At 35.3% G+C, this 19496-nt stretch overlaps 2 protein-coding genes across 2 annotated transcripts in view; one reads left to right on the plus strand and one right to left on the minus strand.

Annotated features, from left to right (window-relative positions):
* The window catches only part of LOC129744036 (SPEG neighbor protein-like), a 523363-nt gene that overhangs the window by 54360 nt on the left and 449507 nt on the right, over positions 1–19496 (plus strand). The gene's annotated exons all lie outside the window — the stretch shown is intronic.
* LOC129741834 (uncharacterized) lies at positions 9554–13548 on the minus strand. The gene is made up of 2 exons (XM_055733627.1): positions 12421–13548; positions 9554–9667 (listed from the first exon to the last, which is right to left on the minus strand). The coding sequence occupies exons 1-2, from the start codon at positions 13546–13548 to the stop codon at positions 9554–9556; spliced, it is 1242 nt and encodes a 413-aa protein (XP_055589602.1).

Here is a 19496-nt window from a genome sequence, read left to right on the forward strand (position 1 = left end):
ATTTTTAAACGGTTTTAATATGATCTCACTAACTTTCTGAGGCTGAGGGTGAGGCAAATTCCTTCATTATAAAACTAGAGTCCACTTGAGTGATCCTCGAACCAATGATATGTAGTTACCAAAAAGCAATCGAAAAGCGTTGAAAAATATGTGATCGAATGTTCAGAAAATGTGTCATATACCGTACTGTTTTGAGTGTTGAAAAATTGTTATTGAAGCCCTTCGAGCCAAAGGAGTATAAGTTCATAAAAGCTCATTTAGAGAAAACAAGATTAACTAGACATGTGTTTAGACATTTTACATGAAGTTTTCGAAAATTTGTACTATTCTTTAGAACGTACCAAATTCTCAAAATATGAAATGTCATCAAATATAGTTTCAAACATTTTTAACCTCAAAATTGAACATTTTTGCACTTACACCATTTTGTTTGTTTCTTTATTCAGTGACGGTACTCTTTTTGAAAAATTACTTAAAAACAGATCCAAAAAATTCTCACATTTTTATTTTGAATGTTATTGGTGTTGATTCAAGAATATTTATACAAATGATATAGACCAAGAAAACAATCAAACGAATCAAATCATGGTGTTTTCGAAAAGAGCTACACGGGCTCCGTTTTCCATGATTTGCCCACTCATGATCTACAAAATATTCGTTCAAAATTCGATTCACCGAATAGTTAATATGGTTAATATTCAACCATTGGCTGAATATTACAATTCGATACAACTCTAGTTATATCAATGTATTATTGTGGTTTTTCGAATTTGCTATACTATTTGAAATGGCTTAAATTATTAAGTATGAGGAATAGGGTAGAAATGAACGTATGGAAAAAATTTCAAGATTGAATTATGAAAACTGATCATATGCATTTTGTAGACCTGTGTAAAATTTCAGATCAATCGGACTTGAGTAAGGGGTGCCTTAAACTGCTTCCGGTTGGCAGGACCAAAGGAAATCGAAAATATCCAAAGTTCAATGTTGATGCCAAATGACTTAAAAATGCATATAACGTCAAAATCTGGTCGCAAAAAAAAATAATTTGGATCAAAAATCAACTTTTGAAGTTAAAAAATCATCAAAAGAAATGACCAAAGGAAATCGAGTTAATCGAAATTTGATTTTTTTATACTAATTTTTCACTTAAAAATGTATGAAACGTCAAGATCGGGCGTTATCTAAAAAAAATCATTTTGTTCAAAAATTGGCTTTAAGGACGTTTTTCTAAAAATCGACTTAGTCCCGGAAAGTCTTTTTTTTGACAATTCCTTTTTTTTTCGAGATAACACTAGATCTCGACGTTTCCTGTAATTCTAAGTCATTCAGCGATTTCCTTAAGTTCCCCCCTTTGGTGTTTCTGAGAGTCATAAAATAAAAGCGCTTTGAGGCACCCATTATTCAAGTCGGATTGCTCTGGAATTTTTTACAGGTCAGTTTTTTGGGCAATCTACATATGGTTGCTTTTCGAAATTCGACAAGATCCATTTGGCTGTCACCCTAATGAGGGATAAACATCCTTAGGATCCCGGAAATCTTTTCCATGACTATGTTTTTCTAAACTATCGAGTTACTAATTCAGAAGTATTAACTCTAAGCACCAACGTAGGGCTTCTTCGATTTTTTCTAAGAAAATGGCTTGAGCAAAACAATTGGTTTAAATTTCAAACTCGAGGCTAAACATTCTTAGTAAACAAAAGCTAGAAACTTTTGAGTCATCGAACTTTCATCAGTGCTTAAGAAACTTTAGAAGAATGCTGAGTCCCACTTAGCCCGCTGTCTTCGGAGAACACCTTGGTTTCAGATAAACCGTCGTCCTACCGGAAATTGTTTCATATCATCATCATCGCCGCCGTTGCTGGAGCTTCCTCGTGGAAAGTGTACGGTGACAAAATGCTGATCCCACGAAAAGCTAGCTAGTTGAGAGACTAATGAAACAAACTCACACCAAACACCCCCACCTCAGTCAAGAGTCAAGAGATATGATATGGCGAGCAAAACTTAATTAAGACACCAATAGCAGGAACATCCTCCAGCTTTGAAACCAATATGGGAAAATATTTGCTCGCCTTTTTCTTGACAGAAATGAAGGTGAAAGGGCTTCTGCTGCTGCTGGCTGGGTGACATCTGGTAAACCGCAATTAGTGGTACTGTCATCAGCGGAAGTGTTTTCCGGATGGATCCAGGACTAGGTAACACAATTAGGATGGAATTTGTGCTGATGACGTGCCGATAAGAGTGAAACTGGTAAAACAAAACGAAACGAGGGTGTCATTTTAATGTGGTCTGGTTGTTAGAATCAGTCTGAGCTTAATTATTTCAGTCAACAATTTAAACAATCAACTACAATCGTACAACTCAACCTTTCACCAATTTTGGACTGTTGGTGAACAAAGGGAAATTTTTACTTTCAGCAAAGCTAAATATTGGAACATGTGAATAGAAATTTAAAGAAAACTCAGATGAGACTCATATTAAGCAGACTGCTTAAGTGTTTTTAGATGACCTTTTTTGAGATTTAATGATAACAAGTAGGTTTGTAGGTTGAGCTATGATCATGATTTCTCACCTTTAAAAAGGAAAAAAATCGTATTCTCTGAAAATTTCCCTATTATAAAGGAAACTTTCCCCTATTCAACGCACTAATTAGGAAAAAAAATCGATGAGGTCTACAAAAACTTTTTTTGAAGATTTGCGAACAAAATACCCTATCAAAATTTTCATGTCTTTCTTCTAAACAAAAGAAACATGTTTGCATAACTCGATTACTGATCATACAATTGGAACCAAACTTGGCATGCAAGTGTATTTGGGTACATGGAATGTTTCTTCGATGGTTTGAAACCCTTCCATCTTTTCAATGAAGGGGGGATACGAATCAGGAAGGGAGGTTCTCTTATAATGTTTTGCATAACTAAAAAATCATTCGAGCAAATGGAACGATATTTGACATGGAAGGGTATTTGGATACAAGAAATGTTTCCATGATTATTTGGTAACCTTACCGCCTTTCCCTCGAGAAATAAAAGAATGAATGGAACAAAATTTGGCATTAGAGGGTGTTTGTATACGAGAAAAAATTGATCTCCCCCTTTCCATCGATTGTGATAATGAGAAGGGAGGAGGGGGACTTTTTCGTTGAATATCCCGAGATATTATTAAGAAAATGGATTCAAATTTGGTACGTGAAAGCAAGCAAATGGAACAACATGATTATATGATTACTTTCTTCTAGTGGTTTTATGTGAAAGGAAAATGGTGAAGGGAGGGGGGGGGGGTGGTATTTAAATAACAATTTTGGCCTAATTTGAAAACTAGACACGATAAAGAAATAAAAGTTAGTTGGGGAGAGTACTTAAAATCGGGAATTTATTGGGAGGAATTGAAGGAAAGGGGAAGAGTTCCTGTTTAATTTGTTTTGTATAACTTTTGTGTAGCTACGAAACATATTTTTATGATATTTAAATACCCCTCCATTCTTCCAGGAGATGCCCCATATAAGTTGTCTGCCATAACTCTCAAACTTATCCAGCTTAGAGCCACATAAATTTAAAAAAAATCATTACTTTCAGTTCGGCTAGTCAGTTAGTTTGACATAAACAGTAATTCTAATAAAATTTCCAACGTTCTTAAAAATGTACTTCCTGTTTTGTGATAAAAAGGTCACCTGAGAAATTGGGAAGAATTGTGAGAAATAAAAGAAAATAAAAAAAATCACTTTATTCAACTATCTTAGCCAAAGTTTAAAGGGAAGCCACTATTACTGTGAAGAATATGAACTATTTTTACTATTTTTCCTAAAATAATGGAAAAACTTTGAGAAATCCGGATTATTTGTAAAGGTTTCAAAAATAGGAAACTTTCGACCATGGCGTTTCATTTGAAACAAGACATTACCAACATATTTATTTCAATATTAATCAATATTCTTTGTAATTTAAAAAAAAAATCGCTGTTTTACATCTTTGTCCAATGAAAGGAACCAAATCCTGAACGTTCATCTTTCATTGGATATTACACCAAGTCACAATTAAACTAGTCAATTATTTTTATCTGCTCTCTAAATATTTTCTACAATCTTCAACTATGTATAAAATTATTTTTGGAAACATAAAACTACCTTCTGTAAGAAATACATGTATTTCTAAATCCACCACTTAAAGGGTTTAAAATAGAGCAACTAATCCTTGATTCAATTTAATTTTTGATAATGTTGAATTTACAGGAGTATCTTGGAATATTTGTAGGAGCAATATAAATCTTATATTAAATTATTATTTATAAATATCTCATAAGTTTTTGATCATAATTTTTATTTATTAAATAATTCAACATTTGTTATTGCCAACTTCTTTTTTTGTTAATATTTGTATTAGTTTTAATAAATACTAGCTGACCCGGTGAACTTCGTTTTATCTTCTTATGTATAAATTGAAATAAATGTTTGATTTCATTTACACGCCCTTAAATTCATCGTGCTCGCAAATCGATTCTTATGTAAATCGTAACAAATAAAGTTGAATTTGTATTGGGACCACCTTTCATGAAAAGTGAGATTCTTGAAACTATTATACAAACCATCTCCTACCCAAAAAACCCTCGGATACCAAATTTTACTTAATTTCGACCGACCATTCATACGTGATGTTGTTACAAAGAAAACGTCTCCATTTTTATATATAAGATATCTTTTCATAGGTGATTCAAAAGAGTGTTAAATTTTGCTTCAAAAATAACATTAGAGATGCTGAAGCAATAAAAGACTTAAACGTGAATTATCAGAGCTTCATTCCACCCGATATATGTCCTTTTCGTGGCCTTAAAGTCAGCTTGGTTTATGAATAAGCAAATAGTAAAGATAAAAAACTATGTCTCGGATGCTCTTTCATCACTTAGAATGAAACAAATTGATAACATTTAGAACAATTAAAAAAAACTGACTTCATTTAGTGGCAATTTATTTTTATTTAGAATATTGAGATACATATTTTAGATGTGAAACACAAATTTTACCCTTGATTTTCTCAATTTTGTAGTCGTTTTAAGTGAGTCCCAAGAATGTTTCAAACGACGTTATGCAAGCGCACGTGATATTTTGTCAACTTGTTTGCTGTCATCTTAATAAAAAAAAAACAATGAGGTCTCTTTTTAGAGCACGGAGGCTAAAGTGGCAAAATATGATTTACAAGCTGACCTGGTGTGCTCTGATACGCCTTTCAAAAATAAATTAAATTTTAGGGAATGATTTAAATTTGTCTGTTTTTGTTAGGATCATTTTATACCAAATTTCAACATAATTCAGAATCAACCGCATTAGAATGAAAACTTCCACTGGAGCTTGGAATTGTACTACAAAGATGATTCAATATTATTTTCTGGAACTTGATCTCTAAATATGTTTTCAAAGATATGCAATCTTTGCTACGTCTTATCAGCTTCTCATTGATTCTAATCATATGCGAAAACACAAACACTGGTATGCATTCTCATCCTTTCCCCCCTTCCAATACATTTCTAGATTCTGAATGAGATCACATTTCACTCCATTTGTCGAATGAGTTTTCAAGATGAAAGTGAGGATATCAAATTATTCAAACGCAAATAACCTTCTCATCATCTTTCTTGCTTGATAAGCACTCAAATCATATCAAAAAATTTGTACGAAAGTCCCACATTCACCTTCTGATCTGCAACTGCTGAAAAGAGGTAGGAATCTCATTTTTTTCGTATTCAAAAACACTATCTTTCAAAGTTTGTTTCATTTGGTTAATATGTTCTAAAGCAATACAATTTTTTCCGTCTCTCCCCTTCCGCACTGCAAAGCAGAAGGGTCTTCAACATTCATAGAAACATATTACGTTTATAAATACCTTTCCATGCCAAATTTGATTTATTTGCTTAATAACTTCTCCAGTTATTTCAACAAAATTGTATTGAAGCCTCCTCCCCACATATTTTCTGTGTACTGGAAGAAGAATGGTGTTCGAAATAACCATGGAACCATTTCTCGTACCCAAATGATTTCCCTAATCATATTTGGTTTTATTTGTAAGATAAGCTCTTGGTTATGCAAAACAATTGTAAAACAGCTTCCCTCTTCTCTAACTTTATTCCCAATTGAAAGAGAAAGGAGTCTTAAATAAACATATTATTGGAAAAATAGGTAATTTGGTGACAGTTTTCAAGCCGAAATCTATGCAATATTAGAATGTGTGAACATTTGTTTGAAAACGAAATATAGAAATGCAAATATATGCATTTTTCAGATAGTCAAGCAGCTCTTAAATCACTTAGGTCCTACACATGCTCTTCAAAATAAGTGTGGAAATGCATCAATTGCCTGGAAAAAATAACTCTAAAAAGTTCAGTTAATCTTTTTGGATTACTGGGCATTGCGGTATAAAGGGCAATGAAAAGGCTGACAGCTTGGCCAGAACCAGAACCAGAACCATTTTGCAGTATTTCCAAATGCTATTTTAAATTAGAAATGAAAAAAAAAAAAAATTAAAATGTATAATTGCAAACAATTGGAAAAACTCTGTTGTAGGGCAACAGGCTAAAAGATTTATCCAACCCAGTATTAAAAATCAGAAAAAGCTCTTAGCTTATCTAAGAAAAAAAAAAGACATACACCGTCTTAGGCGATTTAGGCTTTACAGACTGAACAATTGACGTGGACAACTTAAGATTAACATTTAACACCCAGTACCGAGATGGGAATCGAACCCATGTCATCAGTGGACCAGCGATTACCGTCTTACCACGCTAACCACTCGACCACCGAGACGTACAATGTGTAGCTTATCTAAGAAAGAACTAAAATGTTTACAGGGCTCGTTACAGGTCACTGTTAATGTAGATATCACATGAATAAAATTGGCAGATTAAACTTTGAAGAGTGTCGTTTCTGCAGTATGGAGAAGGAAACGCCAGAGCATCTTTTTTGCGAATGTCCTTCTCTTATATCGAAACGGATTAAAATAATCGGCTGTGGTATATAAGATCCCTCCGAAGTTTTTTCAATGGGTCCTAAAAAGGTGAACAGCTTCATAAGAGCGGTTATACTAGATTGGGAAAAAGCTAAATTTCAAGATAGGGATACTATCTAAGTATATGAAAGTGATCTTCCTTGACTTAGCATATATTAAACAGGGGACATATTACAATAGATCAACTAACTGGTTGCAGTGGTAGGTACCCAACAAAGGAAAAAAAATAAATTAGCATATAACCTTTTCTCGTATCCAAATGCTCTTCCATGCCCAATTTGGTTCCATTTCCTCGATAAGCTCTAAAGTTATGTGAAAAATTGTAGAGAAGCCCCCCTCTTTCCTTCCTTTCATCCCACTGCACTGGAAGAAGACAGTAGTACTGAATGTTCAGAGGAACATTCCTCGTACTCAAATACCCTACCAAGCCAAATTTGATTCCATTTGCTGAATAAGTTCTCAAATAATGTAATTCATTGTATGGCAGCATATTCTTCCCTTTAAATTTTCTCACTGGAAGAACAGAGGGTTTTCAAAATAGCATTGTAACATTTCTTGTATATATTTAAATGCTTTCCCATACCAAAGTAGGTTCCATATGCTTGATTATTTTTCCTCCCTTACTTTATTACCACTGGAAGAACGGAGGGGCTGACTTAATCATATCTAGCATGAGCTTCCATAACGTCGTATGAAACATCTTAAGAATTCACAGAAAATAGCTGTAAAAGTTATCAGAAAAACTTTAAATTTGTTTTTAACATATTGCATATCATGTCCATACTACAAACATTCTAAATGGAAAAAAAGTTGCGACTAGCTCATGTTAGTTTTTCTTTTTCTTCGTGATAAAACTATTTGTATACATTTTGTTTCATACAACGTAATGAAAGCTCAAGCGAGATATTGGACTAAGTCGATTTGAGGTCATTTTTGAATTTCTCAAACCCTGGAGTCTAAAAAGCTCTTGGTCTTGGTCCAATACTCATCCTTTATCGTTTACATGAGTAAATTTAAACTTTAAGGTTTGTATGGGAAAATTGAATATTTTATACTGAAAAATATTATCATTTTTGTTTCTTCTGAAGAACCGAACCAGCTGATGGATTTGTGCCAATTTATTAATTCCATAAAGGAAATTTTCCGCGAACAACTTTGTTGAAGACTTTAACTTCATATCTTATTAGGCAGAAAAGTTATAAGCTGTTTTACAGGGGTCTGTCTTTTCACATTGATAAACAAAAATTCAATCGACATCACTGCTTTTTTTTTTTTGTGTTGAGGTGCTCAGCACACACTAGGCTATCTGCACCATTTTATTTTCAGTAATAATTTGATAACAAAAGAATACATTTCTAGAGGATTTACATATAAAATTGCTTAGAGACTACTCATCCTAACCTATTAATTAGTACAAATTTATACAAGATTATAAAGTTCTGTTTCTTTCATGAATTTGATAACATTTTTATGGTTTCCCTCAATACTTAAACTGTTAAGAGTTATATCATATTTTGTTCTGAGGTCATAGTACTTTGAACATTCCGTTAAAATATGTCTGATGGTTAAAAATGTCTGACAATCATCACACCTTGGAGCAGCACTTTTATCAAATAAATATGAATGGGTTAAACGCGTGTGTCCTATTCTTAGTCTTGTCAATACCACCGAATCTTTTCTAGGTAATGCCTCCATTCTTTTCCATTCCCGAATAGAACTACAGACTTCTCGTAATTTATTGCTCGTACAGTCATTCCATTCAGTTTGCCAATGCTCGTTGACAGTTGCTTTAATCAAGGAAATATAATCATAAGTGGAAAGAGGTAGTGGTGTTATTGATTCATTGATAGCCGATCGTGCTAAACTATCAGCAATTTCGTTCCCTTCAATGCCGATGTGACTTGGAATCCACATGAGTTTGAAAGTCTTAAGCTGGTTTTGTTTGACAATCATAATTATCTGCTGTGCAATTGGATTGTCAGTAAAAGGGTTTTGTAGGGCGCGAATCGAACTTAAGGAATCTGTCAGGATCAAGAATTGATAATGAGATTCTTCATCAATGCATGTTTCAAAAGCTTCTCGGATGGCTAAAAGCTCGGCAGTGAAAATAGAATTTTCAGAGGTAATGCGTTTAGAAATTTGTTGGTCTTCATTGTATATAGCAAATCCTACGCCTTCTGCGGATTTGGAACCATCCGTATACAATATTTTGTAGTTCGAGTGTTTCGATTTAATTCTCAGAAATTCCGATATAAATGCTTCTGTAGGAGTTCTGGATTTATTCATTTTTGCGAGTGTTTCATCGAATTGTAGAGCTGACCCTGTCCAAGGAGGGTGAGATAACCAACTTCTGATCATAGGTTGCCTCAGAATGAGTCCGTATTTACTTAAACAATCATAGCTCCGCCTGAAGAAGGATTTAAACTTATTGAGGTGCTCGTCATCTTCCGAAGATGTTTCCATAAATTTCATAAGATGTTTATGTAGAGGGTGATTTTCAAGAGAATATAGTTTGGTTACAGTTGTCATAGTTTGAATATCTCTTCGATATTTCAAAGGTATTACTCCGGAGTCCACATGAATGCTTTCAATAGGGCTCGTTCTAAAAGCTCCAGTGGACAGGCGAATTCCTTGATGTTGTATGGCATTAATTCGTTTAAGCATTCCATCTCTACCTGTGCAATATAGTATGCTACCATAGTCCAATTTTGATCGGATGTTCGACTTGAACAGTGTTAATAATGTTGTTCTATTTGAACCCCAAGTCGTATGAGAGAGTGTTCTGATGATTCTAATAGAATTTTCTGTGTGCTTCCTCAATTGTGTTAGATGGGAGTTCCAGTTTAGACGACGATCAAAATGCATTCCCAAAAATTTTTGACAATTCACATACTCCAACTCAGTACCATAAAGCGTTAGTCGTGGATTACTAGTACAGTTTCTTTTCTGACAGAAATGAACAACTTTCGTCTTACAAGCAGAGAAACGAAATCCAGTTTGGCGACACCACTCTTCGAATGAATTTAATAGGTATTGTAATTTTTCCTGCATATAACTTAAGCTTTTTCCAGATGCAAAAGCTATTGTGTCGTCTGCAAATTTGAAGCTCTTGACAGTTGGTGGAACGAAACATTTCAGGGAATCCATTGCTAGGAGAAACAAAGTGACACTTATCACTGATCCCTGGGGAATGCCGTTTTCTTGAATGAAAGATCGAGAAGCACAATTTCCAATAAATACTCTAAAAGATCTGGAACGCAAAAAGTTGTGAACGAAATGTAGCATATTTCCTTTTATTCCAAGAGTGGACAATTTTTCAATAATTTGAAATGTCCAAGTCATGTCATAAGCCTTCTCAAGATCGAAGAAAATACATATCAGATGTTCTTGTTTGCTGAAAGCTTCTTGAATAGATGATTCTAATGCAACTAAATTATCCATTGTATTCCTGTACTTTCGAAATCCGGATTGAGATGGATCAAGTAAATTATTTGTTTCTAAATACCAGAGGAGTCGACGGTTTACCATTTTTTCAAGTACTTTGCACAGGCATGACGTTAAAGCAATAGGTCGATAGCTAGCAGGATTCAGAGGGTTTTTGCCGGGTTTAAGTATCGGTATTATGATTGATTCTCCCCATTTTTCGGGGAAAATACGACTCGACCATATGGTATTGAACAAAGATAATAATTCAATCACTCCATCTGGGGGAAGATTTTGTAGCATGTGGTAGTGTATTTGATCTGATCCTGTAGACGATCCTTTGCAACTGGCTAATGCAATTCGCATCTCTATCATTGTGAATGGATAATTGATAACGCTTGTCTGCTGTTCTTCGAAATCTAAAGTATCTGATTCTTTTAAAATTTTAAACCTTAAAAAATCTTGTGGGTAGTTCGATGAACTTGATGTATATTCAAAATGTTTTCCCAACTCCTCAGCTATGTCTTCACTAGTAGTGTAAAGGTTAGTTCCAACTTTTAAAGAGGGTATTATGTTAGATTGTGTTTTTCCTTGCATTGCCCGGATTTTGTTCCAAATATCGCTGTTAGTTGTTGATAGATTCACTGTTGAAACAAATTCTTGCCAACATTGTCTAGAACGTTGCCTGGTAATCCTACGTGCCTTTGCTTTTGCTAATTTATAAGCGATAAGGTTCTCATCATTCATCTGAGATGAAAATTTTCTTAGCGCTTTTTTCCGATTTTTGATGCATTCAGCGACTTCAGAATTCCACCATGGAGGCTTGAATTTTTTAACGACAGAAGATGACCGCGGTATAGTTTGCTGAGCTGCATCTACAACTACTTTAGTGAAACTTTCTACTTGGGTTAGAGGATCATTTTTTGACAGGTGATCAAGGTTAATTGTGATCAGATGTTGGAAAGATTCCCAATCTGCTGATTGAGTAATCCAACGAGGTCGTTTGGTAAAGTTAACTGATCTACTAAGATGATTGATAATAATCGGGAAATGATCACTGGAGCAAAGGTCGTCATGTACCTTCCACGAAAAATTTGTTGACAGAATTGGTGACCCAAAAGTCAAATCAATCGCAGAGTAAGAGTTGTGAGCTATACTGTAGTGTGTGGCTGAGCCATCATTCATGCAATTCAGATCTAGTTCGTCGAATATTTCCATCAATAGTTTCCCTTTAGCATTGTCATCATTGCATCCCCAGCATATGTTATGAGCATTACTGTCTGTAGTTACTAAAAACGGATTTGGTAGTTGATTCAAAAGGTTAACAATGTCGGTTTTCGAAAAATTGAGGTTAGGTGGCAAATATAGGTTACAAATCGTAAATTCTAAAGGATAGAATACTTTAACTGCGATTGCTTGTAGATTTGTCGACAAGTTTAGTTCTTGGACATGAAAGCCCTCCTTCACACATATGGCTACTCCGCCTGAGGCCCTAGCATGAACAGAGTCTACTGAGTAAAACATTTTATAATTTTTAAAAGATGGTGTGTCGGTTTGTTTGAAATGAGATTCTTGTATACAGACTATGGATGGATCGTATTTTGAGACTAGTAATTTCAGTTCTTCTATATGCTGATAAAAACCGTTAGGATTCCACTGTAAGATCGCGAAGAATATAACCTAGAAGTCTATCATATTCCTTAGAATAGTCTAGAGTTTAAACATTATTTTCTTCTAATTCTTCCAAACATTCAATCATAATTGATGCTTTTAAAGCTTGGGAAACTGTTGATAAATTTTCACTGGTACTAATAGATTCGTTCTTTTCTCGTTCATTTAATTTATTTGTTATCTGATGTAAGTTACCTTGATCAACCTGGCAGGAGACTGGGTCGGGAGATTCACTCGTCGTTTTTATTTTGTTCTCTTCAAAAATGGGTGGGAGGGGGACCAAAGCTTTCTCAGCTCTGGGTGGGACATTCTCTCTCAGAGAATGTTGATCTACCGGATGTAGACGATCATCTTCGTTGGTTGAGTTACCGCTGGTTTCATTGGTCTGTTGAGTTACCTGTGTATTCACGTGCTGTTCATTTGATGTTTCCGGTCGTTGTTGGCTTGCGTCGGTTTTCGTTCTCTCTTCTCGTCGTGGTGGGTTCCTTGCTACAGCTGCGAAGCTACGCTGGAATGGAGCTGTGAGTGCTGAGAGGGGGACCTGCTGGCGTCGTTTATTTCTGGCTTCACGCATCGTCACACGATCGGTTACCCTGATGGACTGTATCTCGAGTTCATCTTGGTAAATCGGGCATGTTCGAGAAAGCGCGTTGTGCTCTCCTCGACAGTTAACACACGTGGTGGGATGTTGGCATGGAGTTTTATCGTGGAACAGATCTGCACAGGCAGCGCAGATTCTGTTACTCTTGCAGCTATCTTTTTTGTGTCCGAAACGCAGACAAATAGTACAGCGCATGGGATTTGGCACATACAAACGAACTGTACAGTTGTAGAATCCGCAGTCAATAGTACGGGGAAGATAACTTAGGTTGAAAGTCAAAATAAATGAACCAGTATCTTCTAACTTGCCGCTACTGCTTTTTCGTTGTATTCTTTTTACCTCTTTAACATTAGAGGCAACCAACCACTCCAAAATCTCTTCGTCTTTCATTTTGTTGAGGTCAGGGCAGAAAATGGTACCTTTGCTGATGTTCATTGACTCGTGTTCTGTTACTTTAATATTGACACCTTCACAAAACATTGTAGTCTTAAGAACTTTTTCAGCTTGCTGTCGGTTGAGGGTTTTAAGCAATAACGTACCTTGCTTGAATCGAGAGATTTGGATTCCTTTGGAAATGTTGTCGATACATTTTTTAATCCAAAAGGGGTTTAACTCCGTCATGTCCTTTTTCTCGTCCGTTCGGGTAACGATCAAGAATCGACCGCCATTGTCTTTTGGATCGAATTTTAGCTGCTTTTGGAACACATGGTCACTTGTAGCATCTCGAGTTACAGGCCGTTTATTTCCACGTTTCCTTTTCCAGGCAACGTTGGTGAATTGATCCGAATCAGCATCGTCTCCTAACGCCCAAAACCGGGAACCTGTCCCGTAGGATGGGCCCCCGCCGGAATCGTCTCCCATTGCTCCGACCACTACTTAGTCTTTTTTTAATGAACTTTCACTCAGCAAAACTATAAGAACACTCACGAGACTAGATGAACAATATATCTATTACAACGGTCGCTCTGAAAAACGTGTTTCTCGCTCGACGGTTGGAACTAGACATCACTGCTTGATACCTAGCGAGGTATTGCATGGTTACTTTTCAAGCACTACTTCGCGAGGCTCCAGCAGTGATGTCAATTGAATTAATTGTTTATCAATGCGAAAAGATTTGCCCATGTTAAACAGCTAATAACTTTATTGCCTAATAAGGTATGAAGTTACGGTCTTCAACAAAGTTGTTCAGCGGAAAATTTCTTTTAGGGAATTTATAAATTGGCACTTAAACCATTAGCTGGCTCGGTTCTACAGAAGGAAAGGAAAAAAATAATGTTGATTTTTCAGTACAAAATATTAAATTTTTCCATACAAACCTAAAAGTTCAAATTTGCTCATGTAAACGTTACCTAAAAATTCTGCAAAAAATCATGGCTGAGTTTTGGACTAAGACAAAGTTTTTTAGACCCCAGGGTTTGAGAAATTCAAAAATGACCCCATATCGACTCAGTCTAGCGAGATATATCTAATCATTTCTCGGATGCCAATACCCTGCCACGCCAAATTTGTTTTGTAAAAAATTGTAAGCTAGCCCCTATCCCCTTACCATCACCACACTGGAAGAAGGGACGGGTATCAAATATTCATAGATACATTTCTCGTACCAAATTACCCTCCTATTCCAAAATTGGTTTGATTTGTTTGATCATTTCTCGAGCTATGCAAACATTTGTCTTTTCTATGGGAGACCCACTCCCTTCTTTCAGTGAGAGGGGATATCTCGGAACTGGAATATCTCACAAATATCCTTTTTTCATCACTTCAAAATGTTTTCTGAAAAATTAAAAAAATAAAATAAAAATATTTATTCCAGTTTGTCAATCGTTATGATATAATATGAACTTCATAATGCCATATTTTCTAAGCAACTGTAAACTCTCAATTATTTTGAGAAATTGTTGTTCAAAATGTAAAAAGATTATGGGTTTAATTGATCCTTACAGTCCAAAAAGGTGTATTTTCCTTCTCAATGGATTGTAATCATTGATTTTCGCAAAATAACTTATATATTTGTTCAATAACTTATGTTTATCCAGTTATTCTCTGTTTGAAAGAACTCAAGATACTGAATTTATCTTAAAATTAGAAACTTGTGCCTTAAAGTATGCAATGATTGAAATGTAGTGGACAAACTTTTAGAATTTACACAATTTTGTTTTTTTTTAAGTCCCGTTTACGTAATCCGGGATAAGATTGATAACTTTTTCCAATATTTTTGGATTATTTTTTCTGCTAAGGGAAATGTGACATGTTTCATATTTTAATAACCAGTACTGGACTTCTATAAATGAGAAACATTACTGCAGAAATTTATTTGACTACTTTAAATTTGATTAATAAATCAATTTCGTCTTAGATTAGAATTTGATGCTTTGGGGTAACATTGAATTTCCATGATCAAAAAGGATACAAAACACCTTAACCCATTCGATACCGATAGCACACCGTATGTGCAATGGAGTTTTTGTGTCTTTGACGAAACAATCTTTCATTGTGAGTATATTATTGCTCAGAAAAATAATATTCTTATACCAATGGAATCCGCAAATGTTAGACAAAATGTATTGGGAAATGGATTTGATAAAAATCAATCAACATAAATTTATTTTGTAATTATATTTTTACTAACATTTGAAATTTTCAAAAACAAACCAAGTTTTCCCTATTTGAAACTGAATATGTAGGTTTCTAAACGTTGGAAAAAGTTTTGAGATATTTAAACTTTAGACTTAGTTATCGATGATAATGTGAAAAAATTTCATGTTGATCAAAGCTACCCCGGTGATATGTTACCCCGTTTTACGGATTGAGAGATGGTTCCTTGAAAGTTTACTCTTTTACAGATTTTTTTCGTGTTATTGTTCGAAATTGTTAAGTGTGCTTGTTACGCTTTCTTTGATTAATTTTTCTGTAGAGGTTCTTTTACACGAGGACTTGTAACATCAAATCTGGCAAAAGGAAAAGGTGTTGAGACATTTGAAAATGTTCAACATTCTTGTACGTTATGAAAGATATGCTTGAAGTAATTTAAATGAAATTTAAATTGAAATGAAGAAATCTTTTGCTGGAAAATAACAGGGAAAAGGCATCGACAGAACCCATACAACTTCAAAGAGGATGTATTTCAACGAAAATATATATTGATTTACAGCAACTCCAGGAAGCATATTTTATCATCAATGGTTTTCATTCGTGTTTGCTTTATTTTGGAAGGTGTTGGTGTTGCACAAAATTTTAATTAAAAGTAGGCTCATATCAACAGTTTTTATCTTAAAGGAATAATAACAGAAACTTGATTAAATTTGAAGAGTTGTAGATAAATCAACAAAAGAGTTTTCCATGCATCAAATCCGGTGATATTGTGTAGCTAGTTTGATATATAGCAGTTGGAATTATTAACACTTGAAGGACCGGCAAATTGAATATACCTATTCGGACCGTGACCAGTCAAAATGACTGATAAAGGGAAAATTTTTTATATCATAAAATTTTTTACTTTTTTCTTATGAAATTATTTTGTTATTTATTCGATATCATCTTTGTTATAGAATGGAAATATTTTTTCACCATGGGTGCACGGAATCACCTCATTTTGGCATAGTTGACGAATGCGTGCATGTCATAAAATGAATATTTCAAATAATTATCAAAAAATTAAAACACATTATCAATTTAATTATAAAATCATGTTAGATGGCTATGAGTTTTGACCATGGGTGCACGGTTTCAGTTTTGTTTTAGTAGATATTTTCTTGCACCCATCGCTCTGAAATTTTTCAACATGTTGCCTATAAATTATACCTGATATTGTAGGTTTTGAAGCATATTTTTTCTATAAGTAGAGCAATTTACCGTGGGTGCACGGATTCACCGCCATTCATCCAAAATCTATTTTTTTGCATGCCTAAGGTAAAGAATACAGACATTTATAGATACAAATGAAAATTTGTGTTATATACATGGTTTTGCCTTTCTTACAGAAAGGTATAGTTATCGGTCGATTTGGGAGATCCTCAATTATGGGTCTTAGATATACCTTTATAGGTACCTATCGAATCAGCTCGACGAGTTCAGACGATGTCAGTGTATTTGTATGTATTGGTGTGATTTTTTTATAAACTTTGTCACTACGTTTTTGCGAAACTGGGAAGTACAATAAAAATGATTTTTGTCTTAAAAAATTTGATTTTTTTCCCTCTTCAATGTATAAAAGAAAGAAAAAAAACAAAATAGTTTGAAAAATAAATTTTCATAGTAATTATCATCAAATCATCACTCCAAAAAACGTGTCAATTCGGCTTGCTAGCCACAACCAACAATCACTAAAATCAAGATTATCGTATATATGACGTCAAATTATACGTGACGTCATAGATACGCGCTTGCTATCTAAAAGTATGAACCTGTCGATGTGTGGAAGGGAGAACAGACAGGCTTCGCTCCCACTCAGGTTAGATGTCATCGTGACAGAAACCGTGTGGGAGGAAGACGACAGTTCAAAATTTCCCGGCCAAAGGTTGTATTTTATTTTTTCATTTAAATGGTTCAGTTTGAAACCGAACCATTTCAAAAAATTTCGGAACCGAAGCTCCGAAATATTTAACATAAAAATGGTTTTCACCAAGGGGTACGACCCCAAAATTAATGAAGTCGTTGATGAGTACGTCGTGCCCACACTGCATGGTACGAAAGTGATTGATACTTCAGGTTGCTCTGTGAAGGACAAAACGACGAAGGGGCGCGTGTGGGAGAACGAAGCACACCATATTAATTTCTTCACACGCTCATTTTCATTAACCATTTTATATGGTTACTTAATTAATTTTTTAATATTGTTGCTTTTGAATGAATTTTTGGAAAAACTGCAATCATGATGGTAGTTCTCATGTAAAAAATATTAAAAGGTTAAAAAAGTTGACATTGAGATATTTTTCCATTCGTTGCCATTTTCAAAGTGAAGAGCACGCACGTTGCCATTTTGAAGAAGCACGCATTTTATCGAGGAGTGAAAAAACATCGTTTTCGAAGCTCATTGAAGAGAAAACATTTTAACCAAGTTGGGCCATAGTGGTCTTAGGCATAAGTCGTGTCGTGTAATATATGCACGCTCCTTTATTTTAACTCAAAATTAAGTACGACCGATGTTCAAAACATTGTTCGATTTTATGAACTTAAAGTTAAGCACTCTTTTTCCTCCTTGCGATGGTTTAAAACGGAATTCGAACTGCGAATTCAAAATTCATCCTTTTTTTTCCTTCGGCGAGGGAGCAAAGCTGAGTTCGACCTTATGAACTAAAAATTGAACTCTCTTTGTTGGACTGAAAACACTTAGCGAGTTCAGTTCGAACCGGAACAGAAACCAACGAACACGTCGCAAAATTTTGTCGTTCCGGAACAATTACCGGAAGACTATGAAGGAACTTCATAACGGAATGCATGCTCACCGTGTCAGCGTAAAATTCTGTCCGTCATTGTTATCATACGGTGAGCGGCTTGGAATGTCCGGAAACTTCCGGATGTTGTGTACTTCCCGTAGGAAGTAACATCCGGAAGTTTTCTTTGACCGGGAGTGTCAAAACTTTTCACCGCTCCGTAATTGTACCGGATGCAATGCAATGTACCGGAACAGCAACATCTGGGTACAATAAATTTTTTTCATCCTTTAATTCCCTGAAAAAAAAGCTACCCTCGAAAAAAAGGATAAATTCGAGTGAGGCTGCCGAACTTAGTATTGAGTATGCCTATCAGAACTTAGTTTTGCTATTGCCCAGTTGAACTTAAAGTTGAGGGCTGCCACCGAAGTGCTGTTTTGAACCAAAACTACTTAATTTTGAGTTTAAAAAAAGGAGCGTGAGTGCAAACAAAATAAAAATAACACTTTCTACGACAATACGACGGGTCGAATCCTTCAGGCATCTGGATGAAAAACATCATTTTCGGCAATCTAGTCTGCTGTCTGGATGTCTTCACCGAAATCGAACGTAAGTACATCAAATATTTATTAATGGTTCACATTCATGGTTTACAACACATTCCTTTTTCTATTTGCAGGATTATCTTGTTCGCTTTCAGCCAAGAAACAATCATTATCAGCTGCAAGCCTCTCCGGCACAGTCTAGTGAAGCCTCCCTGAAAGAGGCTCGATCTACCTTCATTCAACATCGCTCGCAGGCTTCCGAACAGGCACAGGACAAGAAATGCAGACTGGGTTGCAACATACAACACGGTGGCGAAGTGGTGCTAGAATTTATCGATTACAAGGCCCACTAGCGAGAGGATTGTGTTCGTTAGGTTCCATCCGAATGATGGGGAAAAGCTGTACCAGTAAAGGACGAATCACTCGATCTACTCCCGGGCGAAGCGGACAGTATCTTCAGCTACGAAAGCCTGCCGAAGAAGCACTAGTAAAAGTACATGTACGCAGCTCGATTTGTACAGATAGTCCGGGTGATGACCCCGAACGACTACAGCGATCGGGCCAAGTTCCAGCTGATGGAAGCACACAAAAATTCGAAGCATGTTTTCGTAGTGGTAAAAATGTATTGAAAAATTAAATGAAAATTTAATTCTAAATTAATTTGATTTTTGATTTTGATTTTTACAGGGACAAAAATTGTAATATCCAATCATGAAAGAACGAACAGATAGCAACGGATCTACATTGAAATCTCCGGAATGAGCTCTGCTTGCGAACGGCCGTACCAGTGACGTGCTGTATTCAAAATAATCATGACAGCGCCAATTTTCTCGACATTCAGTTCTCTTTTAGTGGCTCCGGAGGATCAGCCTTTGAAGTTGAACCGGTTCTT

Source organism: Uranotaenia lowii, chromosome 2 (genome assembly GCF_029784155.1).
Source record: "Uranotaenia lowii strain MFRU-FL chromosome 2, ASM2978415v1, whole genome shotgun sequence".
In the NCBI taxonomy this organism is placed as follows: Eukaryota; Metazoa; Arthropoda; class Insecta; order Diptera; family Culicidae; genus Uranotaenia; species Uranotaenia lowii.